Source organism: Toxoplasma gondii, chromosome IX (genome assembly GCF_000006565.2).
Source record: "Toxoplasma gondii ME49 chromosome IX, whole genome shotgun sequence".
Classification (NCBI taxonomy): domain Eukaryota; phylum Apicomplexa; class Conoidasida; order Eucoccidiorida; family Sarcocystidae; genus Toxoplasma; species Toxoplasma gondii.
Window position 1 is genome coordinate 4,601,024 of NC_031477.1, and position 25,109 is coordinate 4,626,132.

A 25,109-nucleotide genomic window follows, 5' to 3' on the forward strand; every position below is an offset into this window, starting at 1 on the left:
CGCCGGTCCTTTCTCTCTTCTCTGCTCTCAACTTTTTTTCGGTGGCATGGATGTTTGCAGATCTCTCGTTGCTCTTCTTCCAAATCTTCATCTCTGCCTCTTTCAGCCGTATTCACCTTGCTAGCTCTCCCTGCCTCTCTCGGTCTCTCTGCTTCTCTCCTGTCTTTCACTCTCGATCCTGCATGTCTCTCGTTTAGCTGCTCTTCGCCTCTTTGTGTGAGTCCTCCTGCCCTTGAGCTCTTGCGCGCCTTCCTGCTCCTCTTCTTTCTCTCGAAGAGTCACCACAGAGGAAGGGCACTGGAATCTGGCGGCCGACGCGCCAGGTCGAACCTGTTAGAGCAGAGCCTGCCTCGGGAGAGTCCCCAGAAGAGGACTGAAAGAAACTCTCTCGCGGAGTTTCGCTCGCAGGTTCTCCGTTCGTCTGCGCCTCCTCGGACGCTTGCAACAGAGCGAGACTGGGCGACGTTTTGCGCGTCAACGCCAACTGATCCGATACTGCAGGGAAAGGGAAGGTGAAGACGCCGCGGGGAACTGAAGGGGCGAACGAGAAAGACAGGATGCAACAGAGAGAAAGAAAGCGGTCGAGGAAGAAAGTGAACAGTTTAGCAAAGCCAGGCGAAAGAGCATGAAACCGCAAATGGACAGAATGAGATAGCAAACGAACACAGGAGAAAAAAGCACAGGAGACAACGAATGAGAACGACGGCCAGGAAGACAACAAACCACATGTCCGTCTTCCTTGCTGGACGGCAAAAAAACCGCAAGACATGAAAAACGAAAACGACTTCTCCCATCTCACGCATCAGACAAACAGGAGGCGAAGTCGCTCCTCTTTCGTCCTCACGTTTGCACATATATATATATATATGCATCTTTGTGGGGCGCAGCCTCCACCTCTGTATGGATGGCTATCTATCTAAGTGTAGATTTGTGTAGTGAAGTCTGGATTGAGGAGCAGCTATTCGCTTCTGAACAAACGAGGCTTTTTAGAAAGGAACGAGGAGCTGTCTTGAGCCTTCTCAGCTTCGATTGCCGCATACGCCGCTGAATCGCGATTCTCAGACCATACTCTGAAAGCTCTGCCTAACCGAAAGCTACACACTTTTCAGTAGAGACAAAAAGACAACAACGTGTATGGATATATATAAATAGATCTACGTATTTTCCTGAATGCGCATGTGCGTGAGTATATATATATATATATATATATGAGTATATATATATATATATATGATAGCCAGTCTGCATGGGAGGTGGAAGAACATACTGTGAGAGCAAGGATAAAAATCTTTTTTTCCGACGCAGCCATCTGAAACTTTTGTGGCTCCTTGGTGCAGAAACTATTGCCGTGCAGAGCATGGGAGGCCGACCTATATCCCCGGATACCCGGTTTTTGACAAATATACCTCAATAAACATAAAAATACAGGCATGCATAGGTAAACAACCGCATGCGAAGGTGGGCAGACAAATATATATATATATATATATAAATATCTTTAATATATCTGTATATGCATATTTGTGTCTTTTGATGTCATTTGCGACGCGTCTGTGGCGCTCGGTCTGTAGGCTTGTCTCGTTGGTATGGAAACATGGGAGCGCAGGGACGCAGCCTGGAGCTCGCGTCTCGCGTCGAGATGACTTTTGATGCTTGCGGTTCTCAGCAGCGAATTGCCTGCTTAGGCGAGGTTTCTCCTTTCTTGAGATCCGGAAAGAAAAACAAAGCACGATTTGAGAGAACTGCATTCTCCTCACGATTCCACGCCCTTTCCTAAAGACCTCCGGAGAGAAACAACTGTCGAAAGTACGCATTGGTCTTCTTCTCTCCCTCCTTCTTTTCATTCGTCTCTCCTTTCTCAAGTTTCTTCTCTTCCTTCGCGGTCTCTCGGTCCTGCCCTGGTGCTCTCTCTTCTCTCGCAGCTTCTCGCTCTTCCTGCATCTCCTCCTCTTTTTCCTCGTTCTCCTTCTCCCTGACCTCGCCTCCTGCTCCAGGAACATCACACGAAGAAGACGCAGACGAGGCGGAAGAAGAGGAGGACAGGGACAGTTCTGCACGTTCTTCTTCGCCTTTGGGTCCTGTCTCCCCGAGCGCCAAACGCGGTTTCTGATGTCTTTTGCGCGCGTCGAAACCTACTCCCGGACGCTGTCTCTCCGCAGGCTTCGCCCCGACGAGCCTTTGCGGCCGCGTATGCTGCTGCTTCGGCGTCGTGATATTCCGAGTCGAGCGCGAGACTGTCAACGGCCGTCCACCTGAGAAAAAATGACACAAAGACTCAGAAAATACGTCGACGTCTTCGCACGCATGCCTCTTCCTCTCGAACATATGCACATACGCGAGTATGCAGTTTTCATGTCTTTCTGCGAAACTTTACATTTTGGTCTCGACGAACCATAGCGTGCTCGCCTCCCTACACAGGCAACGCGACAGAGACACCTAGTCTTGTTCCAGCGCTGTCACACGGATTCATGTCTCTTTTTGATCGGCGTTTAAATATCTATTTACGCCGTTCTCTTCATCTAATTGTACGTTTTTCTCGGTCCAAAGAGACACTGCCACTGACAAAACGCCTCTACCTCACGGCGCCCCCTGCCTTCCGATCTTCTTCCTTCACCCGCGACGAGAAGAACACTGCACCTAAGTCCTCCTCTCTGTTGCTGAGCCTCGACGGACGAGTCCTGCAGCTTTCTGTTAAGAGAAGGAACGCGCCTCCAGTTACGAGAAAGAAGACTGAGGCACAGCCAACCGCTGCGTAGAGGAAGAGCGAAAAAAGAAGACACAAAATTCTCACGCTGCCTCCCCTCTTCTCCCGCATGTCTCCTTCCTTACTGAGAGGCGAGTCGTTGGCGAGCATTGCAGCCATGGCGTCGGCCTCTGTGTCGAATTTGACGAAGGCAAAGCCTCGTGATTTGCCGCTGGCATCTCTGGAGAAAACAAACGGAGAAAGAAGTCGCAACAACAGCACAGACGTCTCATCTCCTCAGCGCCTTTCTGTGTCTGAGATGAGACGCGGGGAAACGCATTTCAGTCTCTCGCCTCTCGCTCTCTCTCGACTTTCCACTCCTGTGCCGGTCTCCAGTCTTTCTCGTTTCCTCCTTTCTGCCTTTTTTCTTCTTCCTCGTGGTTTCCTCTCTTTCTTCTGGCCTTTCGTTTCGCCGTCTCCTCTCGACGCGGAAGAGGCGAAACGCGACGAAGCCACAGCAGCAGCACTAAGGCGCAACAAGCTTCGTTTCTTCTCGATCTCGCGCAGTCCTCTCTTTTCAGAGTGTCGACCGGCGGAGCCGTCAACACAGCAGATGGCCCTCGAAGGCGGAGGGGAAAACGCATGCAGTGCTCGCGCACAAGCCTCTCGCGAAGCCGCCAGATGCACAGCTGCGTGGAGAGACCAGGAGGCAAGTTGTCGCTGTTCTACAACTTAGAAACCACGAGCACGCAGCTGGAAAGAAAGACAAAACGACTCCTCAGATCTCTCCCTCTGAGACCTAAGACAGAGACAGAGAGGAAGACGAGACGGAGAAAGACCGGATCCGCTTCGCTCCCTCGGAGACTCAGCGAAAGAACAGCGACTCTGCGAGTGATCGCCTCGCGCTTGCTCACCTGCATACGACTGTTTGAGAGGGGATTACGCTGAAGAGCGAAACAAAGTGGTTTGCCAGCTCTTCTTCGCTGACGGAGAAGGCGAGATTTTTCACAAAAATCGTCGTCGCATCCACTGGCGCCTCCTTCCTCGCTTCTCTTTCCCACTTGATGGCTTCCTACGATAACCCAGGAGACACCAAGAAAACACACACACACAAATCCTGAACGAAATACTGCACGCAAACATATATATATATATATATATTTATATTTATATACATATACATACTTTTCTACATACGCATCGGCTTCCGTGGATGCATATATATATACATATATATATATATATATATATATATATATATATATATATATATGCATGCATGCGTATACAGAACGAGGAGCATCACGAAGAGGGGAGAGACTACCACAACTCTTGTTCGCGTTGGGTGGCGAAGACGAATGCATCGCGTTTCGTCGACGCAGCAAACTCTCGATGTCTGCAGAAACGTTCCTCGCTCGACGATCTCCGCGACCTCTTCGTCAAGAAAAAGTAAAGGAAAAGTCACAAGCATCTGGGCCGCCTGTCTCGAACGGCTCGAGTCCCCTTCAGTGTCACTTGATCCACGGCACTGGACGGTCTCTTTGTAGCTCCCGGAAGTGGATGGTTGTCTTCCAGGGTGAAGAGACTTCGGAGAAAACCGGTGTCTCTGCAGCTTCCCTCGAAAAGCTGCCGACATCTGAATGCGGCCGTGAGACCTGCAGAAAACTCGTCTGAAGTATCTCACGACCGAGTCTTATTCTGCGTCACGCAGGCGGAATCGATCCGTCCTCTCTTCTCTCTCTAAACGTTCCCCTACTTTGTTCGGCGGCGCCAAGATCCATCGGTGCTTCTTCATCGGAATCGACGGCGCCAGGACGAACGGCTTTCCGCCGAGAAGGAAGTTCGCTTGACTCTCGGCTGCCGCTTGAGCTTCTCTCTGACGGCGTAGAAAGAACTGCAGAGCCTTGACAGTCGCGTCTTGCGAGGAAAAGTCGACGAAGCCGTACCTGAAATATTCGCGAAGAAGCGAAAGAAAGCCGACACCAAACCATACACAACTTGGACGATCCCCTGGGCAAAACGCAGACGCTTAAACGCATCGAGTCGCATTTCAGGACTTCCAACTTCCTCGTTCAGCCCCCTGCGAGCCGCGGACGCCGAGGCTCAGTCACATCTACACGAAGAGCGACAAAAAAAACCAAATGTATACACACAAAAACACACAAATATATCGAAAAAAAGACAGCCGAAACATGCATCGCGCAACGTCCACAACATATAAATATATATATATATATATACATATATATATATACATTATATATATATATATATAATATAGGTAAGCATTTACCATCCAAGCACCCAAGTTGAACACATGCGTTGATGGAGGCCTCCAACAGCCGATGTTTTTGGCTTAAATAAATCTGTGCGTTTTTGCATGCACAAGCTTCTGAACAGTGGAATCCGAGTCGGGGCTGCATGCATGCGTTGGTTTAAGAAGCTGCGGCAGTTTCGCACCCTTTGTGTATCGCGCGGTGCGGCGCTTCTTCTGCAGTTCGTTCTTTTTCTGCGCTCTGCGCCTCCGCGCCGGAGTCCCCGATCAACCGGACGCCGCAGATGTTGACGAAGCCGAGCCGAGCGAGTTCTTCCGCTACCTCTGCTTCGTCGAGGCGCTCCGAGACTTGAGAAATGAAGAGCGTCTTCTCTTCGTAGACGCTTCTGGTCGGCTGCGACATCAAAACCTTCATCGGTCGCTCGCGAATTCTCACGCCGTGCATGCGCGCAGCCGCCGCAGACGCCTCCTCGGAGCTCTCAAAGTCCGCGTACGCAAAGCCTTTCGACCTCCGACGAAAATCCAGTACGAGGCGAACCTGGAGGCGCGCCGCAGAAACTCAACGTTTGCGTCGTCTTTTGTTTACAGCTTGTACCGTTACATTCAGAAGCATACCGGCAAATACATTCCACGCGGCATACGAACGCGCGTCCTGGACATCCTTGCCACCGAGTCGTCTGGACCAGCAGATGCAAATATGCATACACATGTACATCAATATATATATATATATATGCATGTATGTATGCATGTATGCATGCATGTATTCATGAATGGGATGCGTACGCCTTTGAATCCTGGGCAGGACTGGAAGTGAAGAAGAAGGTCTTGTTCCGTCACCGAGTCGTCAAGATTGGAGATCCAGACGGTCTGCTTTTCCTCGACTTTCCCCATGCATGCAGCGATTCGCGTCGCCTCGTCATCGACCGACTGCTGGGTCGCACCCATCGTCACGTCCTGCTCGGCTTCCTGAGCGGCTCTGCAGAAAAACAACGAAGACCTCGCAAAAGCGAAGATTGAAAAAGAACACAAAGAGAAAAGAGAGAAAAGAGAGAGAAGCGAAACGGAGAGAGGAGAGGAGAGAAGGAAGCGAGGGAGAACTGAAAGAGAAAACAAGGAAGCGGGGAGGAGTTAAAACTGGAAGATGGCTTCGACGTCTGACCAGAACATGCGAGAAACCGACCGGAGCTGGTGGACATGTTTTCCTCTTCTGGGGCGGACGCGCTCGCGTTCTTCCTCCTCTCTCTCTGCATGCATGTCCTCTCCGCATGGACCGAGTCCTTCCTCGCTCTTCTCTTCTGGCTCCTCTTGCCGGCGCTCTCCCATTTCTCCTTCCACTTGCGCCGAGGCCCCCGCCGCGTCTTCGCGCTTCCTGCGCCTTTTGTCTGCGCCGCGCTCCTCGTCCTCTGTCTCCTCGCGACCTGACGAGGCTCTCGCGTTCTTCGCGTTCCTCGCGTTCTCCTCGTCTCCTCCGCTCTGTCTCCGCTCTTGCCGCGTCTCATCTGGCTCCCCAGGCGTCTCCTCCCGTGGTGCGCTGCGCGTCGATCCCCGCCGGCTCTGGCGTCGCGGTGTGAAGGGTGGCGGCGGCATGCTCGCACTCGGAGACGCAAAGTCCAAACTCGCGACCTGCTCTGCGCCGCCTTTCTCTGCATGCGCCTTCTCCTCGCTCTTCTCCCGCCGAGCCTCCGGGAGCGCGAACGCTGCTGGAGACGGCGCAGCCAAGTCTCGCGCCTGACTACTCCCGTGGTGGTGAGGCGACGAGAGCGAAGACGACGAAGAAGCAGATGAAGAAGAGGAAGACGAGGACGAGGAGGAAGAAGACGAAAAAGAAGAAGACGAAGAGGACGAAGAAGAAGAGGCGTCTGAAGCTCCCCGTCGTTGGGATTTTTTGTGTCCGGGGCGAGTCGTCTTTTTTGGGTCGACGGCGCATGCAGCGAGAGCGAAGGCGGCAGCCGCGAGAGAAGGCGACGAGGGCAGCATGCGTGGTGAGGACCTCGGCGAGGAAGGCGGAACCGGCGGAGCGAGCGCAGGATCTGCCGACTCGTGACCATCCCAGGTTGCGCGCGTCGCTCTCTCAATTTCCTCGGGGGAGAGAAAGAGTCCGCGGTCGGCAGCGACGCTCTTCTCTCTCTCAGGTCCCAAGAGCGGCAGAAACGTCCCCGAGTTCCGCCGAGAGACAGAAGGCGACGGCGACCGCGAGGAGCGAGAGAGCGAAGGCGAGAGCGGCGTTCGCGGCGAGGCTGAGCGCGAGAAGGAAGGCGAAGAAGAGAAGCGCGCGCCCGCGCCCCCCGTGCCGCAGGCAGGACCTGAAGGCGCCGAGGCCTCTCCGGCTTGGAGACCGCCTGCACTCGCGCGTCCAGAGAAGAAAAAAGACAAATGGCTTTCTGCCCCGCCAAAGTGCAGCGACGAGGAAAGCGACGCTGGAGGCAGTGTGACGCTCTTCTCCCCGGCCTCGAGCTCCAGGCCCCCACACACGGATCCCGAGGCCGCGTCCGCCCGCGGTGTCGCCTCGCGGACCTCGTCCCCGGAACTCGACGACGCCAGCGGACCGGCGTCGCTCGAGATTCCGCCAGAGGAAGCGCCCGCGTTCCCGCGACTCCGCAGCTTCTTCTTCGCGCCAGGGACAGTCGCCTCCGCCGCCGCTGCACGCGACACCCGCGGACTCGTTCCACGCTCCACTCCGTTCAACGCCGGCGTCAGCAGCAGCGGCGGCACGGCGCCCGCGGCGGAGATCCCCGAAGGTCCCAGGCCCCCGCCGGCAGCTGCCGCGCGCGGAAACTCCCCTGGCGCGGCGAGCTTCCGCGCGCCGGTCGGAGACGCAGAGACAGCGCCGGGGGACCCCGGAGCCACCAGGAGCAGGGGAGACCCTGAGCTCGAGGCGAGGCCAGAGGAGGGGAAGAGACAGTGCTCGGCGGAGCTCGAGGCGAGGCCAGAGGAGGGGAAGAAGCCGGGCGGTGTCGCCGCGCCTCCGGAGCCTGCAGGTCCGCTGGGAACGAACGCCGCACCCGGCGCTTTGATCCCCGCGGACGCATGCAGCAGCGAGAGTGAGGAGAGAAGCTCGGGGGAAGTGCCAGTCGCAGAAGAGACGGCAACGGCGACGCTGTCGGTCGAACAATCCGAGGACGTCTCCCAGTCTGTCTCGCCCTGCAGGCGCTGCCGCTTCCTCCGTAGACGCATGATCGACGAGAGACAAATGGCCGCCTACAGAAAAAAAGAGCGCGAAAAAACGAGGAGAAAGCAGTGAAAGAACATTGCACATGCATCTGGGAAGCTCCGAAGCAGAGAGACGTCTGCAACTCACGAAACTCCACGTCGCGTCAAAACCAAGTGCCTTACACAGGTGCTCGTACAGACGCGCGCATGGCTCGCTGGCGACGGGGCTGTGATGCCCCCTTTCTGTGAAGCAGGTATGAAAGACGACTGTGGACGCATGCATTGATGTGTATGTGTGTTTGCGTTTGCGTCTCTCTCTCTCTCTTTGTCCCTCCACCGACTGGCGAGGTCTCGTCTCCGGCGAGACGGCCTGCGTTGCTTTTCACACAAGCCTCTCAGAACCGCAGAGCCACTGTGGACCGGTCAAGAGACGTTTACGGCCTCAGAGACGAACAGCGAGCGCAGGCAGACGAGTCGAGGCGGCGCTCGAGAGGAAGGCGCAGACTGCTGCTGGAGATCGACTCCTTCTCCCGAAACGCGTAACCGGACTCCTCTCTCTCTGACCCACTCTCGTCTGTCCCCCGCCGGTGCTCCCTGTACTCACGCGCTCTTTCTCGGCGTCTCCGTCCGCGGGACCGAGGCTCGGACTGGCGAGGCCGCGCTCCTCTTCGCCTTCCCTGGAATGCGCTCTGCGGTGGTCGCGCTGCTCAGCCCATACGTCCTTGGAGCGGAAGAACGCGTCTCTGCTGGCGACGGTCGGCGACGCAGTCTCCTCGGACTCGCGCGTCTTCTTCTCCCTGCCGCGAGGCGAAGATACGCCTGATGCATGCGCCGAGGACAGCGACGAGGCAGACCGCGGAGACGCCGACATCAGAGACGCCGGAGATGACACCAGCCAAGCTACTTCCTTCCACCGTCGGTCCAGTTCTTCGCGCTGAAACGTAGAAGACACAGATCTCTACCGTTCTCAACATGTCTCCTCTTCCACACGCCTCGCGTTCCAAACGTTCGATTGACGGCTGTCTCCGTCACTGTCTGGCTGCTTGGAACGCATCTCTGTCTACGCACTCTCTTCGCCACAGACTGTCTCTCTCTATGCGAAGAAGCGTCTGTGGGGAAATGCGACCCAAAAAGACAGGCAGGGTGAAGCGCCGCGGTTCTCGACAGACGCGAAGACTCGCGGAGCAACGACGCCCCTTCTGCCTGGATCGCAGCCCCCCCCCCCCTCGCGACCGGAGGCGCCATGTCGGCTCCTTCACTCCCCTCCCTCTTTTTCGTCTTCCTTCAGTCTGCTCCTTCTTTTTCTTCGGCATTTTCTTCTCTCTCCTCCCTCCTCTCTCTCTCCTCCCTCCTCTCTCTCTCCCCTCTTTCTGCTCTTTCTCCTCTCCTTCTCTCTTACCGCTGCGACGACGTCTGCGTCGTCTCCGGCGAGGGCGGTTTGCGCGGCGAGACGCCACCTGGCGACGAAGTTTTGGACTTCTTGCGCGGCGCCTGGCTCGCGCGCTGATCCTTCTCTCCCGTCTGTTTCGTTGACGAGCAGCTCGGCGAGGAACGCGCCGGCGGCCGCCCAAGCTCGCGCCTCGCAGGGACAGACGCTCTGCAGCTTCTCGACCAACCTGCGCGACTCGCGGAAGTCTCTCGCGTCCACCCAGAGGCCCCGACACAAACGCAGAAGCTCTGCTTCGCCTTTCGCCTGCGCCACAAGCGCCGCCGCCAGCAACTTGCAGCCTCCGCCAGCGGAACAGACCGAGGCAGGGGGAGAAACCTCGCTACTTCGCGTCTCCGCCAGATTCACCGCGAGGTCGTAGGCATCCCTCGTTTGACGCACGACCGCCCGCAGCGAGTCGAGAGACTCCGGAACGCTTCCGGCCGGTCTCTGTTCCTCGGGCGAAAGTCGCCGCGCCAGCCGCCTCGCGAACGCCAGCAAGCTTTTCGCAAAGGCCAGCTGCATTTCCCCTGCTGCTCCGTCCACAGGCGAGACGGGAGAAGACGTGGAAGGACGAGCGGCAGAACTTGAAGATGCGTTCGGAGACGCAGGCGAGAGAGCCGCCGGCGACGCGACGTTAAGAGCCTTCAAACATGCAGTGTCGCGAATGGTTTGCAGCTGGTCTGCACTCGCGACGAACTCGGCCTGGAAAAAGAAACGATATCCCACAACAGCAGGTCAAAACTCGCCGAAACGCTCTCGGAAAACGCAACTCTCCAGTGTTGGAATATCGACCACAACGTATAAATAGACACAAACATACACTCATGCATATTCATATACATATATATAAAAAAATATATATATATATATATATATATATATATGCATATGTATACATATATATATATATATGCATATGTATACATATATATATATATATGTATATATGTATATATGTATAGATGTATGGATGACAGATATGTAGGTGTAGCTCTGGAGGATGGCGTCCATGTCTCTCTTTTCCTTTCGACAATGTACGCGAGAAAGGGCGTTTCACATCGGTTGTGCTTTAGAGAGCGAGAATCGAGGCGCATGCACCCCAAACTTCTTCCCCGTAGCACTTGAAGCAGGACGCGCCTTTCGACAGAGCGCGAAACAGGGAGAGACGGCGAGCGAAACACCAAGAGAGACCGGAGGCGAGGCCAGAGGGAGCAGACTTGGAACCCCAGACAAGCGGAGAGGCCCGCGTCCCCGGTCGAAGACGTTTTTTGCGAGCATCTCGCCTCGCAGCGACGTTCCTCCGCGTTCTCTTCAGGTTTCGCTGCATGCGTCTTGCGATCGAGCTCGTTCCCCATCATCACGAGAAGCCCTCTGCCTCGAAAGGAAGGTTCGATAAAAACGCTGCTGCAGCTTACCGCGCACTGGACGTATCGGGTCCACAGCGAACAGTCGCGCGGGAAGTGCCGAATTCCTCTTTGGAGGACGACGAGTTCCTTCTCCAAGAGCCATGCGGAAGAGACAGCTGGTTCGCTCTCTGCGTCGCCTGCGTCCTCGCGCTCGACATCTCGCACCAGGCACCAGCCTTCGACGAGAGTCCACGTCGCCTTGCCGCTGTCGCTCCTGCGTCCAGTCCGACGTCTCGCAGTCGGTTTCGCGCGCCCTGCCGCCGCTCCCGTAGCCTCTGCACTCGGCCGCGCGTCGTCTGGCTCGACGGGACGCGTGGACAACTTCGGAGACGCGCGGGAGGCGAACTCGAGCGAGAGAGAGTAGAGCGCGTCCGCGGAGTCGCGCCACAGCTGGAGATGCAGGGAACCCAGCTCCTCCAGCGCTCGCAGCGTCGTCGCGAAGAAGCGCCGGGCGTCACCGGATCGGCACTCAGCCGCCAGGTACGCAGACCATACGCGAGCTGTGCACTGCGCAAGCGCAGGAGAGAACGGAGAAAAAGGAAATGTGGACGGAGCGAAGACAGAGGAGTCCACCGCGGAAGAAGCAGAGAGCGTAGACAAACCAGGAAAAAAGAGAAGAGAGCAGAAGACGCGCGACGAGAACGAGAGAAGAGAGAGAAGACCCACCAGTGAATACGCCCCAGTGAGTTTTCGAGACGATGGAGAAAGAGACTGCCGGCGAGAAGGCCGCACAGGCAAACTCAACAGACAAAAGCGCGGGTGTTTGTATCGCTGCTCTTCCAGACTCACAGAGATCTGCTTGTTCGCCTGGTCGTCGTCGAATGCGCTCTGCACTTCAATTTCGAAGTCTTTCCTCTCGCGCTGCCAGACGGAGAGCCCCAGTGCATGCGCAGCTTCGGCAGCTCCCAGCCACACGCGGCGCCTCGCCGCCTCCGCGCCCTCCGCCTCGCCGAGGGTGCAGGAGAAAACTTCTGCGTCCCAGAGCCTGCATGCGCGGAAGCAGAAGCGACTGCTGTTTGAAAGCCGAGGCCCGGCTGACGACGCAGAAAACAGAGAGCCACAGAAAGCAGAGAAGAGAGAGAAGAAGAAAAGAAGAGAGAGAAGAGAAGAAGAGAGAGAAGAAGAGAAGAAGAGAGAGAAGAGAAGAAGAGAGAGAAGAGGGGAGAGAAGAAGACAGAGGAAGAACCCGCGAAGGCAGGAGAGATGGGTGAGGAGCGACGGAAAAAAAGAACAATGGAAAAAAGTCCGAGCGCCAAGAAGTGAACAGTACCTTCAACGCAAGATGCGCTGACAAAAAGCCAGACAAGAAGGATAGCCGAACAGGGAGAAGAGCAGCGAAGCATCTTTCTATCTCTCTGTCTCTCTCTCTGTCGCTTCGATCATTCTTTCTGCCTTCTTCTCTCTTCCCCCCACCTCGTTCTCTCTTCCTTGTTTTCTGTTTCTCCCTCGCCTTTTTTTCTGTCTCTCCCTTCTCTCTCCCCTTCGCGTCTGCTCCGTTCCCTGCGACTAACCGGTACTCGTCAAGGAGGTCGCCCAGGCCGGCAAGCGGAAGCTGAAGCTGTCTGCAGAAGAGTTGCTGAATTCGATGCATCTGCCTGACAACCTCGCTCTCCTCTTCGTGATTTCCCCCTCCAGTTTCGAGTCTTCCCTCTTGTTGTCCTCTGTCTTGCTTTCCTTCCTGTTTCCCGGAGTCTCTCTTTTCGAGTTGTCTGCGGCGCAGGCTGTCCAGAATCGCACCCTCAAAGTGGCGGTACGCCGCCCAGAGGCACGGCCCTTCCAGTGCATGCAGCGCAAAGTCGTCGAGAGCTTCTTCGAACATGCCTCGAATGCCTTCAGCTGAGACAACGGAGGAAGGCGAGACGGAAGAGGAAGAAGAGCGGGAGAAGGAGAAGGCTCCCGAGGAAGCGAAAAAAGCAGCTTCTTCGAATCGCAGATGACTCAACGCGAGGGAGACGGAAGGCAAGACGAATCGCGCGAGACGATAGAGACGCCGAATGTGCAGGTGCTGTTCTCGAGGCAAAGGAAGCTGGTGAGAAGGAAAAGAAGACTCGAAGGCAGCGCCCGACAGCAGACGCGCTACGCGCTTCTCCTCCTCCAGCCAAGAAAGGAGGAACTCCTCCCCCACTGGACAGTACACGCAGGCCAGCCGAGCTGTTCGATTCAACTGCGCAAAACAAGAAACATGCAAAACAGACGACATCTCCACAATGTCTGCATGCAAATGCCGAGATACGAATTCACACACATACTTGTGCACAGATACTCATACATCCATATATACATCCATATATACATATCTATATCTATATATCTATATATATAGAGAGAGACGGAGAGAGAGAAATCCACAGAGGTGCATCTCCAACCAAGAGAGACGGCGGCTTATGTTCGGAGATTGTGGCTCTTCCTTTTCAAGAGCGCGTCTCCTGGACAGAGAAGTCGTCTCGACACAGTGCATGCGCGAAAGAGAGTCGAAGACAGTTTCCTGCTGGGAGAGAGCCTGTCGTCGCACCTTTTCATATTCGCCGAGGTGTCTGTACAGCTCAGCAAGTCGCTGGAAAGTGAGTGCGCCGTCTGCGCCTCGCCACGGATTCTGTTTGACTTCTGCAGAGAGTTTCTTGGCTTCTGCGAGCATGAGTCGTTCCCTGGCTTCTTCGTCGTCTTCACTGTCCTCCATTTCTTCTTCTTGCTCGTGACGCGTCTCCTCTTCTCGACTTGGTGCGTCGTCATCACGAGCCTGCAAATCTTCCTCCGCTCGCGCCGCTTCTGTGGAGTTCGAAACCGTCCTTCGCGTCAGGCTATCTCCCGAAGCTGCGCATGTCGTCTGCTCCATCTTTGCTTCTCTCTCTGCTTCTCTCGCGCTTTTTCTCCTTGTAGGCACTCAGGACCTCCCCCTGTGTCTCTTTGCCTTCCCTCTCCGTTCTCTGCGTCCTGCCTCGTTTCCTCGCGTCTCCGCGCGCGCTTCTCTCTCTTCGCTTCCTGCTGCGGCTGCGTCCTCTTTTTTTGTCCTCTTTTGCGGCCTGGTCTGGCTGAGTTGTCGTTTACAAGGGCACAGAGGAAGACGCGGAACAGAGTCTCGGTTCGGCCTCGCGCATGAGGAGAAGCCGCGGGTCCTCACTCTGAGCACTGGCTCCCCGGCGGCGAAGTAGGAAAGGCAGATCGCTTTCTTCGCCAGTTCTCCGCGCTCGCGAAGAAGAACAGCTGCTCAGAGAGCTTCACAGTGCCGGCCCAGGAGAGAGAACGAGAGAAGAGAAGAAGGTCCAGGAGAGGGGAAGGAAAACGGAAGGAGACCCGGAGAGGACAGAAGAATACACACAGAGGAGAGAAGAGGAAGACGAGAGAAAAAGACGAGGAAGAAGCGAACGCAGGAAAGAGGAAAGGAAGAAGGCAAAGTGTCAACGTGCAGCAGTGGGCTTTGTCTCTCTTTGCGTAGGACCAAAGTTCAAAAGGAAGAGGCACAACACAGACCTGGAAGAGCAAGAGAAGCGCGTTCTTTCGAAGGCTTTTCTCACGACTCGTCCTCTCTCTCTTTCCTCCTCTCTCTCTCTTTCCTCCTCTCTCTCTCTCTTTCCTCCTCTCTCTCTCTTTCCTCCTCTCTCTCTCTTTCCTCCTCTCTCTCTCTTTCCTCCTCTCTCCTCGTCGGTTGCTTTCTTGTCTCGGACGATGACTTCGTCGACTCTCGCAGAGGAAATGCGTTTCGCGACTTTGGCGGCGTTGCCGTGTGTTCACTGGTTCACCTGCTTGCCTCGCGCACCGCCTTCGCTGCTTCTGTCGAGATCCGCCATTGTCTCTGAGCAGCTCCGCGAGGCGGGCCGGGGTGTACAGACAGCCGAGAAGCGCGGAGTGCGAGCTTCTTCCCGGCGTTCAAAAAGCCGAGGACCGCAGAAGGATTGTCTTTTTGGTCGAGCTGCGTCTGCAGAAGTCGCAGGTCACCACCCCCGTCTCCCCGCGAGCGAAGAAAACTGGGAGCGAGGAAGCGGAAGCTCAGGGAGACTTCCTCGAGGCTGGAGGAGGCGGAGCGCAGAGCAGGAGTCGCCAGAACAAGGCGGAAAATCTCAAAAAAACGCGTTTCCCCTCTCCTCCCGGTCTCGCCTTTCGACGGTGTGCGCAGCTGGAAAAGAGGGAGAGAGCTGCGACCACGGCGCCGCGAGGAAAGAGGAAGGAAAACAAAGCCGGCGCAACGCCTTCGCGAGGAACACCGGAAGCTGCGGCCAGGAAGAACTCTGAAAGAGAAAAAGCTGCGGCAGAGCGACGCTTTTCAGTCCGCGGAGATGATGTGCGGTGTGTGGAGAGAGTCGTGACGCTGACCGAGAGAGAGAGAGCGACGCGCGAGCGACGGCAGTGTGTGATGCTTGCTCGCGGGAGGCTCTCTTCTTACTAGGTCAGGGGGGGGGGGTGGACCTGCACCTCAAAAAGCGTACAGATTGTGTCCGCTGTTTGCGAATTCGCATTCGCTGTTGCTTTCTCCATTTCCTTCAAAGCAAGAGGTCTTGAACAACGTCGGAGAGAGGCGAGGTTGGCGGATCAAAAGCGATTTTCCAGGCGCTCTGGTGGTGGTGCCGGGCGAGAAGCGAAGTCCTCGCGGTTCGGTGTCTCGACGAAACGCACCGCCGGCGCGGCGTCTGCGCTCTGCACAGACTCGCGCTTCTGCTCCTCTGTGCTTTTTTCCTTCTCTTTTCGTTCGCCTCTTCAAACGAAACGCGCGAACTCAGGAGACCCTCGCGCAACACACCGCGCGCGGGCGCAGGAAGGGGAACAAACGCGCTTGGCCGGCGTTCTCTCTTCGGCGCAGCGTTTTCTTCCACCACATTCTGCTTCACAGGTCTTCTCGCCTTCGTCTCGTCCGCGAAAAAAACAGCGTCCAGAGTCTTTCCGTCCACCAAAGGTTCCACCCGTCGCTTTCTCCTCGTTGCATTTTCTTACTCTGCGTACTCGTCTCGTACACCTCTTCTCTCTTCGAGTTTCCTCGTCCGCCGTCGCGCTCGACCTTTCTCTCCGTTCCGAGCGTTGTCTCCGTCCTCTGCCCCGCTCTCCTGTCTGTCTTTTCGTTTTCCCCTTCGCCAGACTCCACCGTCGTCTTCCTCGCTCTCTTCTGTCTCCCCCCTCGGTGCCTCGCCTCGGCCTGGCCTCGTGGAAGCGTTGCCGCCGCGTCCGCTTTCTTCAGCGCAAGAGAACGACCATGGCGCAGGACGCGACTGCGGCGCCTCCAGCTGGCGCAGCCGGCGCAGCCGAGAAGAAGAGCGCGGCTTCTTCGCCTCTGCTCACTCTCTGCATCGCCGTCGAACAGCTGCGGCAGGGCGTCGAGCAGCAAGACGATCGCCAAGTCACGCGCATGTTTCGCCAGTTCAAGACTCTTCGCACAACTTGCACTCCACACACTCTGCTCCTCGTTGCTTCGCGCCTCCTCTGGAACTCCGATCCCGGCAACGCGAAGGCGAACGCAGAACCTGAACAAGGCGCAGGCTCCTCCGCTCCAGCGACGACTGCAGACGCCGCGCGGTCGACTCGCGACGAGGCGACGCTCGCCTTCTGGAAGGCCATGCAACGCGCTCTCCACGCCGCGGGCGCCGAGGACGGAACCCAGGCGATGGACGTCGACATTCCGGTACAGAGACGAGAGGCTCGCGACCGCTCACGGCTTCTTTGCTTCGCTGGGGGGAATCGAATCAAGCTTAAGCAGTGACGGCCATGCGCCGAGGAACACACATAGATCAGGAAACATAGGCGAGGCTCTTCCAAGGCTTGCGTCGGTGTCTTCTCTCTTCTTTACTCTGTCGCATATCGGTCCAGTATCGTTTTCCAATGCTTCTCTCTCTCTTCCTTCTCCATCGTCCTCTCCTTCTCCTTCGTTGCCTTCTCTCTCTCCTCCTGCCTCTCATTCTTTACGTTTTTCTGCGTCTCCTCCTTCCGTCTCTTTTCCTTTCTCCGTTTCCCTCTCTGGCCTTCTCTTTCGTCTGCCCCCGCATATCGTTCTCATTGTATGTTCGCTTGTCTCTTTTGTTCTTCTCCTCACCGCGCCGGCGCTCGGCTGTGCGTCTGCTGTCTCCAGCCCCCCCCGGCGGAGTCCTTCCCCTTGGCGGCGAAAGACTTCGCCTCTTGTTTGCCCGAGGTCGAGGCGCTGCTGGCGCTGCTGCTGCTCCTTCGTCTGATCGACTCGCGCCGCTTCGCTCAGGCCGTCGAGTTCGGCGATCTGCTCGTCGACCGCGTTCTCGGATCGACGCCTGTCGGCGCGCCTGCGCCCTCTGGCGCCAGTGAGACGCCGCTCTGGAGAAGGAGACGCCTCGACCTCGTCGGCGCCAAGTGCATCTTCTACTGGTATCGCGCGCGCGAGCTCGACCGAGCTCTCACACCTCACGTCCGAGCGTAAGGCGCCTCCTCTCGCGTCGGCAGTCCGCGGATCTTCCGAGAGGTTTGTCTCGCGTAGATCCCTGAGAAGCAGACAAAGAGAGGGAGGAAACGAAAGAGAGAGGGAGGAAAGGCCTCCTCAGGCTCTCCGTGCATGCAGCGTCTGTGGCCTGGCCCAGGGTCAGCGCGCGAGCGCCAACTGCATGTCCAAAGAAACAGAACACCCCCACTGTTGGCACTTTGGAACTTTTGCAAAGCGCTCGAGAGGCCGCGGGAGCTGGAGCGGAAGGACTGCGGAATCTCGACTCTCACCTCTTCGCGGGGGGCGAGGGGAGTTCTCTTTGTTGTGGAACATGTCGAGAAGAAAAACGCATCCGTCGCCCAGAACGTTCGTTTTCCGGTACCTCCACGCGCCTTCGCTGTCTAGATGGCCCTCTCCGGAAAACGCCTCGATTCCGGCAGAATTTCCGGTGTCGGGAGACCCTCTCAGAGAGAACTTCTGCACTCCTCCTTGCTCAACGATGCATTTGTTCTCGGATGCATGCGCATCCGAATCTGGAGACGTCTCTACATGTCGACCTAGGCACCTTGACATGCGTATTTATATCTGTGTCTAAATATAATGTATATAATACATACATATATATATATATATACATATATATATACATATATATATATACATATATATATATATATATATATACATACGTATATATATATATATACATACATATATATATGTGTATTTATGCGTCTTTATATGTAGATGGTTGCGTTGACTGTTTTGTTGCCAGTCTCAGGTCGCGCGTGTGTGTATGCGCATGTCTGCTTTCCTTTTCGCGTCTCTCCGCCGGTAGCCGTCGATCTGTTTGTCTGCGTTTTTCTGTGTCGAAGCTGAGACCGTTGCCTCTTTGAAAGCCGGTCAGCCTGCGACGCGAACTGGAGGCTGGGCATTGGCGAAGCTCTTCGCCGGAGAAAAGGATGAAAGGAGCGTCCACTTCGCGTCGGAATGGTCGCAGAAAAGTTGGAACTGTGCGCCGAGGAGAGCAGCAGTGCTCGTGAGAAGAACTCAAGAGAGGAGGAGACGAAGAGGAAAGAGAGAAGGGGAAAGAAGAGCGCTGTAGTGCGAAGGCGAGAAGAGGACGGCAATTGACAACTGTGCCTTTTGTGCGCGTTTGCAGAAAACTCCTCAATGCGTACACCGTCGCCAGTGTCCAGCACGACACGATGACGCAAGCGACGGTGTTGAATCTTCTTCTTCGAAACTACATTGCCTCGAACCAGTACGAACTCGCTCTCAAACTGGTGAGCTCCTCTTCTGTTCTTTTCTCTCTGCACACTGTACGTGGAAAGATGGCGCGTCCGTGTCGTTCTCGAGTCTTTCGTTTCTCTGGGTCCTCCTCCTTCTCCGTCCAGTTCGACGTTCCGGCCTCCGGAGCGAGAAGCTTCTCTCCACGGCCATGCCGTCGCTGTCTGGGGCGCTCTGCGCATGCGTCGACGGGAGTCGGGCGAGCGTCTCTCTACACCTGGCGACTACTGGGAGCGCTGCGGGAGAAGTTCTCGAGTTCTGCAGGGTGCAGACACCCCTGGAGGAGGGGATGGCTGTGCGTTTGCAGAAGCAGCGGGTTTTTTGTTTCGCGAGTTGCCGTCGGAAAGTTGGTTCCTGTGAATCCGGTCAAACTTCAACTCGCAGTCCGTATGGCCGAAGGTCATCTGTGTACCTTCGTCCAAAACGAAAAAAAGTCGAAAGAGCTGCTCTCCAGAGAAACCGTGTAAGCAGGCCGGTCTCCGAAGTGATGTCTCCCCTCACGACTGCGTGGTGACCGCACTGGCGGCTCAGGAGTGGATTGCTCTCGCTGTTTCCAATTTGAGGGATAACGCTGATCCACGAAGGAGGCGTAGAACGGAGGCGATGTGGAGTCCGGCTTTTGCCACCGAGAGGGAGAAAGGTCCGCTCCCAATCTCGCGGTCGTCGCTTCGCCGGCCTCTTCAGTTGCCTGTTGCGCCTCGTTGCCTTTTTTTGCTGTGAAGATTTCCAAGGCCTGCTTCCCGGAAAACCTCCGATCGAACGCGCAGCAAGCTCGCCACCTTTACTACCTCGGTGAGACTCCGTGTATAAGCCGGAGCCGGCGAAACGGGGAGGAGAGCCCATTGGCAACGGGTCATGGCAAGCCTTTTCTGAAGAGCAGAGACTTTGAGTTGGGTCACTGTCTTCGACATTATGGAACGACTTTCTTCGGCTGGATTTCTGTCCGGGGAAACTGGAAGCTTTACTGCAGTTGAGTCAAAAAGATTCCAGCAGATATAGAGATCTAGAACAGCCAAAATCACTTGTCGCGTCTTGCCTACTGTCGGTGTGTGGTTTTGCCATTTGAAAGTCGTAGCGACTCTCTGAAATGCTCCTTTCATCTCTCCCTTTGCCTTGGGGGATACCGGTGAAGCAGGGATCCATAGTGAAAGCGTCGTTCTCTCACGGTCTTAAAATGCTTCTCTCAACTGAGAGTCTTTCTCTTCTTCGACCTAGACTCTGCGGTCTCAGATTGCTCACCAAAAAGCGCAGCGAAAAGAGTCTCGTCTGCGAAAGATCGACTCGCCTCCCGATCCTTTCTCAGCGGCTGTCTTCTTCGCTGGTGCCGAACCGGTTCTCTGCTTATTTCCTCCGCCAAGGCGGCTTGTATTCGCAGCTTCCGCGCGGGCGCTTCGCGCTTCTTCGTCTTTGTTTCAGCCCAGTTGTGCTCCTCAATTCCGCTCGTCACTTCTGTTTCTCAATTTTTCTTTCCAGGATGTATTCAAGCTGTGCGCCTCGAATATAGTGCGGCCTTCGCCAAGCTCCAGTTGGCCCTCCGCAAGGCTCCGCAGCAGCCGCGCGTAGCTGCCGGCTTCCGCCTAGCTGTGAGCACTCTTTTTGAACGTTCTTTTTCTTTCATGCCTGTGTGCGTGAGTCGAAGATCTTCGCCTCTCCCCCTGTACTCTTCACCTCTTCTTCCAGGCAAACAAGGAACGTTTCAACGCATGCATGTGACAGCCAACATCTCCAGTGTCTCCTCTGGGTTCTTCCTCTCTCTTTCTACTGTTTCCCTCCCGTCTCGTCCTCTCTCATCTTCTCTCTCGTCTTCTCTTTCTTCTTTCCTCTCTTCTCTCCTCTTTCTTCTTTCTTCTCTCTCTTCTCTCACCTTCTGTCTCTTCTTGCTCTTCGCTCTGTGTGTCTTGTGGAGGCTTGCCTCTCGCGTCGCTTGTTTCGCGTTGGTTACGTCGTAATCCGTCGAGCTGCTTGGCCCTCTGCCCTCTCTGTCCTCTCTGTCCTCAGGTGTTGAAGAAAGCAATCGTCGTCGAGCTGTTGATGGGAGACATTCCTGAAAGGGCCATCTTCAGCCGCAAGGAGACCCGCGCTGCTCTCTTGCCGTACAAACACATCGTGCTGGTGAGCCGATCAAACAGGCGGCACACACAAGAGACGGACAAAGAGCTCGAATCCACTCGCAGTCGTCCGCCGATCCAAAGATACACAAAACGCTGCCGACGGAGTGGCTGTGGGTGGAAGAGCGACTCAGAGGGAGAGAGAAGCCTCAGGGGAGACCGAGAAATCGCGATTCGTTCGGCGGCGGTACAAGAAGGACTGGTCCAGGTCTGATAAAGGCGACAGGAGGCCTCGAGCTGTGAATGCACGTCTATAGTAGGTGTGACTGGCGTTTCTTCTTTACCATTATGAGAGGACGTAGGTGTGAATTCCTCCTTTTTTTGCAAGTTTCTGTGTGAGGACGTATGTCTGTTTTCTTCCACTGGGAAGTGTACGACGTTTTCGTCGCACTCATCTGCGGGAAACTGCGCATTTTTTAGGCGGTGCGTAGCGGCGACTTGCATGCGTTTGCGCGAGTCATGTCCGACTTTGAAAAAGCGTTCATCAAGGACGGGACTCTCTTCCTCATTCGCCGCCTCCACCACAACGTCATTCGCGCGGGGCTTCGTCTGATTTCTCTGTCTTACTCTCGCATTTCACTCGTAAGCTTTCTCGCGGTTGCGCAGAAGCCGCTGCCAAAGACAGGTCCTCATAGTCACGCAAAAGTCGAAGGCGAAGCATAGGGAAGCCAGGCACCCCACTCACTCCCGTCGCGTCGCCGGCAGCGGAGACGCCGTTCTTTCCTTGGAGCAGAGGGAGGAGCAGAGGCGGAGAAAGGCGGCGAACAGAGTCGAAGAAGAGGATCGACGATGGGGAAGAGAACAGATGCTGTGCTGTTCCGGTTTGGTGGTGCAGGAAGATGTAGCGGAGAAGCTGGGACTGGACAGCGCGGCGTCTGCAGAGAACATCGTGGCGAAGGCGATTCTCGATGGCGTGATCGAAGCGGCGATCGATCATGAGAAGAAGTGCGTGGAATCCAAGGTAAGCAGCGGAAGTTCCTTTTCCTTCGAACTCGACCATGTCGACCTCAAAGCATGGCACCTCTCTGGCCACGATGCATTCAAACCAACTCAGATACATGGACGTGGATGTGTATGCGCATAGGTTATACATACATGGGTATGCACAACTTTGCATGTATGTTGTCTGTGAGAATGCATTCTTACGTAGCTGCAATAAACTTGGAGACTCGCGAAAGGGCACAGACTGAGGACCGAAATCTGCTCTTGGTGTGGACCGGGTCTTGTCGATGAAAAGAAACGCTTCGGCCTCTCTTCTGGGAGACATTGATGGCAGCTTCCCGTGGTCGCGTCTTTTCCCCGTCTTCTTTGCACATGTTGGCGCTTGTTTTCTTTTTTCTTTGTACAAGATTTCGTTTCGTTTTCCTCTTCCTTCTCTTCAGGCAAGTGTGGCGATCTACTCCTCGACAGAGCCGCAGAAAGCCTTCAACAAGCGCATCACCTTCTGTCTGCAGCTCCACACAGATGCCGTCAAGGTAGGAGTTTCAGATCGGAGAGGAAGATGCAAATGCATTGGAAGAAGCAAATAGGAGATTCTGTGGCAAGGAGGCGTCGCAGTGTCTGCGTCATCTATACTCATTCGATCCTCAGCTGTGTCCATCTCTAGCGCGCGAAGCGAGACGTGAGTGCGCCCTGCACCTGTTTTCTTTCCGCTCAAGCGAGTCCGCGATGACGGCTGCGCGTCCACACAGGTTTCGGCGTACGCGGAGCTAAATCGGAAAGCCGCGTGTGTATGCGCATGTTGTAGACTGCGTGCTTCTGGTATTTCCTGTTTTTTCTTTCACTGGGACCCAGGCAATGCAATACCCAGAAGCAGAGGAAACGCAGACACGCGGCTTCGACGACGTGGATGAACGCCGGAAGGCTCTGCAGGAGGAAATGGCTAGGGTGAGTTCGGACGCTGGTGAAACTGCGAAGCGGACATGCGAGAAGTCTCTACATCGCTGTCAAATTCCTCCATAAAGCCACATGCTCTGAGATTGCCCCCTCGTATCCGTATTTGTATATATATATATATATATATAAATATAAATATATAAGTGTATATGTATATATATAAATATATAACTGTATATATATATATATATATAAACGTGGGTGTCCGCAGAGCAGAGGGTAGTATGTGCACGGTTGTGTATCTTCCCTCTTTCACAAAGGTGTGGCTGCCTCCACGCTTGCAGTCCTTTTTCAGTTCACGTTGTGCCCTTTGCTTGCGAGAGTCTCTTTCTTCTGCAGGTCGAGGATGAGGAGCTGGACGATGACGATTTGGACATGCTTTAAAATAAAAACGAGGGACGCACAGATGCGTTTGAGGCGCGTGGTAGAATGGGACGTAGGGAAAAACACAGGAGACAGGAGCAGCAGTTTTTTACGCTCTGGGGAGAGACTGAGGAGGGAAGACGACATGGAAGGAAAAGCCAGAAACAGGCGAGCTTGGTGGCTTTCCACTTGTCTGCTGTGGAAGCTCAGTGCTCAAGGCAGAGAGCACTGGCTTGGGGATCCAAGAAACTGTGCTCTCGTCAATAAGATTCGTAGTTCAAGGTCTTTCGCATTCAGTACGAATCAAATCGCAACTGAAGCTCGATCAACTGTTACACACTTTAGAATGATGTTCCTAGGCCGTACTCCCGTTATTAAGACTCGTAGTTCAAGGTAGTGTACCTGCAACACCATTCAGATAACAACTGGAGCGAGACTCTTTGTTGACAAACAGAAACTCCGAAGCGGCGATGCCAAGGTAGAGTTCCGGTGGCTAATGCCATTGAGGCTCATGACGGGGCATCAAACACGGCGGCAGAAAAAAATATAGTAAACTCGAAGAACGCCAACAACTTTACCTCATTGTGTAGATGCAGAACAACTGTCACCGCAAACACGAGTGTGGCAGGCCGCCAGTGATCCTCAACTCGACGCGATACTGTTTTTCCTTGAGACAGTTGAAAGCGTTGATGCCAGTTTTATACGACAGAACGGTTATTCCTCATCGGTTGTGCTCTAGGCGTAATATGTGGATCGTTGCTGTTGCTCGTATGGACAACGAGAGGAAGGCACTGTTAGGACTTGCTCGTATCTACAGCCTAACGACTGCGGTGTGGCGTCTCACGTACACGCAGCCGAGTCAATAGAAGTCCCCGACTTTCGCGTTCTGTGAAGAGACGCAGACGATTTCCACAGACCCGTAGTATGTTGGTAAGATTTAGTTGTAAATAAAGGAACTACAATCTAATTGGAATTCTGTATTAGTGTAAGTGAAGTACTTACGACTCGCCAGTTCTACAGTCGTCGAGTCATGCGAATTACAGAACAACGCAAGGATACGAAAGAGGCTCTTGTAGCATGCAGCGCTCCCCATCTTCCCATCCTGTCTATGAATGTATGCATGTTATGAGTGCTAGCAAATACACAGGATGCTTCTGAAGAGTGTCTAAACTCTAGAGCAGCGGTGGTTGATTAAGAGGGTACAGAGGCACGAGGCTGTTGTGGCAGGCAACGCCGTCAGTTCCCATCCTGCTGCTACTTCTTCAGATGTTGAATGCCAACAAATGCACCAAGGTGCCACAACTGCAGCCGTCTAGATGGAGCAGTCACAGCTCCCGCCAGAAGGGACGAAACCCACGGTCTTCGAGAGTGGGAACGTAGTCGCCAAGTCCCGAAAAAAACGCCTTTATATCAATTTTACCTATTTTCCAGGCCAAAGATTCCACTGCATGTGTCAACAGTCACCATTCCCAGACTCCAGATGTCGTTCTGGGCGTTTTCTATGGAAGCACTGGTGTCCCACATTTCCAGCTCAACTATCCTGCTCCGCTTCGCGAGCCAGTGCTGAAGTGCAGCACACTTTCCCCCCCAAACCCTCGTAAAGAATACGTCACAGCGGCGTTTGTACTCCTTGGGAAACCTTCTCGTCGTTAATCTCTTTGTCGTGAATAGGTCGTGTTGTCCATTTGGACGAGCAAGACAGCCTCAGAGGACAGGTGCGGTTGCTTGCGTTGTGGAGTACGAAGGACTCGAGAGGACTGTCTGTCAGAAACTGTTTCACGAGTGAGGAACGTTGAGTTAGAGACACTTCAGAACTGGTGGCCGAGACGCATGCTCATCAAGCATTCATTCCTAGCATGTTTGCTGAATAGAGGGCTCACTCCACCAAGAAAGACAGACGCAGCAGTGCCTGCAGCTCTTTGCCTCATGACCGTGACAACACTGTCCTAGCCACTGGAGGACTCGAAGTTCCTCTCAGCGACACAAAACGAAACGCTTCGCTTCTTTGTTTCTTTCGTACCGTGGTCACGTGTTTCTAAAGGGGGAAAGGCGTATGGCTCTCGAAGGCCTGCTCTATCGGCTTGTGTTGATGCGAAAGGAGGTGCTGGACTGCAATTAGGACACAATTGCCTTTCCAGG

General features: G+C 54.9%; 2 protein-coding genes across 2 annotated transcripts; one reads left to right on the top strand and one right to left on the bottom strand.

Moving 5' to 3' along the window:
• Positions 1-1,700: 1,700 nt before the first annotated feature.
• TGME49_292200 (RNA recognition motif-containing protein) lies at positions 1,701-13,779 on the bottom strand (the record flags this gene model as incomplete). Its single annotated transcript, XM_018782162.1, has 13 exons — positions 1,701-2,252; positions 2,830-2,924; positions 3,598-3,755; positions 4,440-4,629; positions 5,144-5,496; positions 5,745-5,937; positions 6,142-8,159; positions 8,716-9,045; positions 9,511-10,242; positions 10,956-11,453; positions 11,736-11,931; positions 12,458-13,110; positions 13,459-13,779. The coding sequence occupies 13 exons, from the start codon at positions 13,777-13,779 to the stop codon at positions 1,774-1,776; spliced, it is 6,216 nt and encodes a 2,071-aa protein (XP_018636486.1). The 3' UTR covers positions 1,701-1,773.
• A 1,595-nt stretch (positions 13,780-15,374) lies between these two features.
• On the top strand, positions 15,375-23,351 carry TGME49_292220 (PCI domain-containing protein). The gene is made up of 11 exons (XM_002368522.2): positions 15,375-16,551; positions 16,996-17,309; positions 18,476-18,599; positions 19,326-19,395; positions 20,077-20,186; positions 20,602-20,715; positions 21,132-21,293; positions 21,547-21,672; positions 22,094-22,186; positions 22,506-22,598; positions 22,947-23,351. Exons 1-11 carry the CDS (start codon positions 16,126-16,128, stop codon positions 22,989-22,991), a joined length of 1,677 nt encoding a protein of 558 aa, XP_002368563.1. The 5' UTR covers positions 15,375-16,125; the 3' UTR covers positions 22,992-23,351.
• Positions 23,352-25,109: the final 1,758 nt, after the last annotated feature.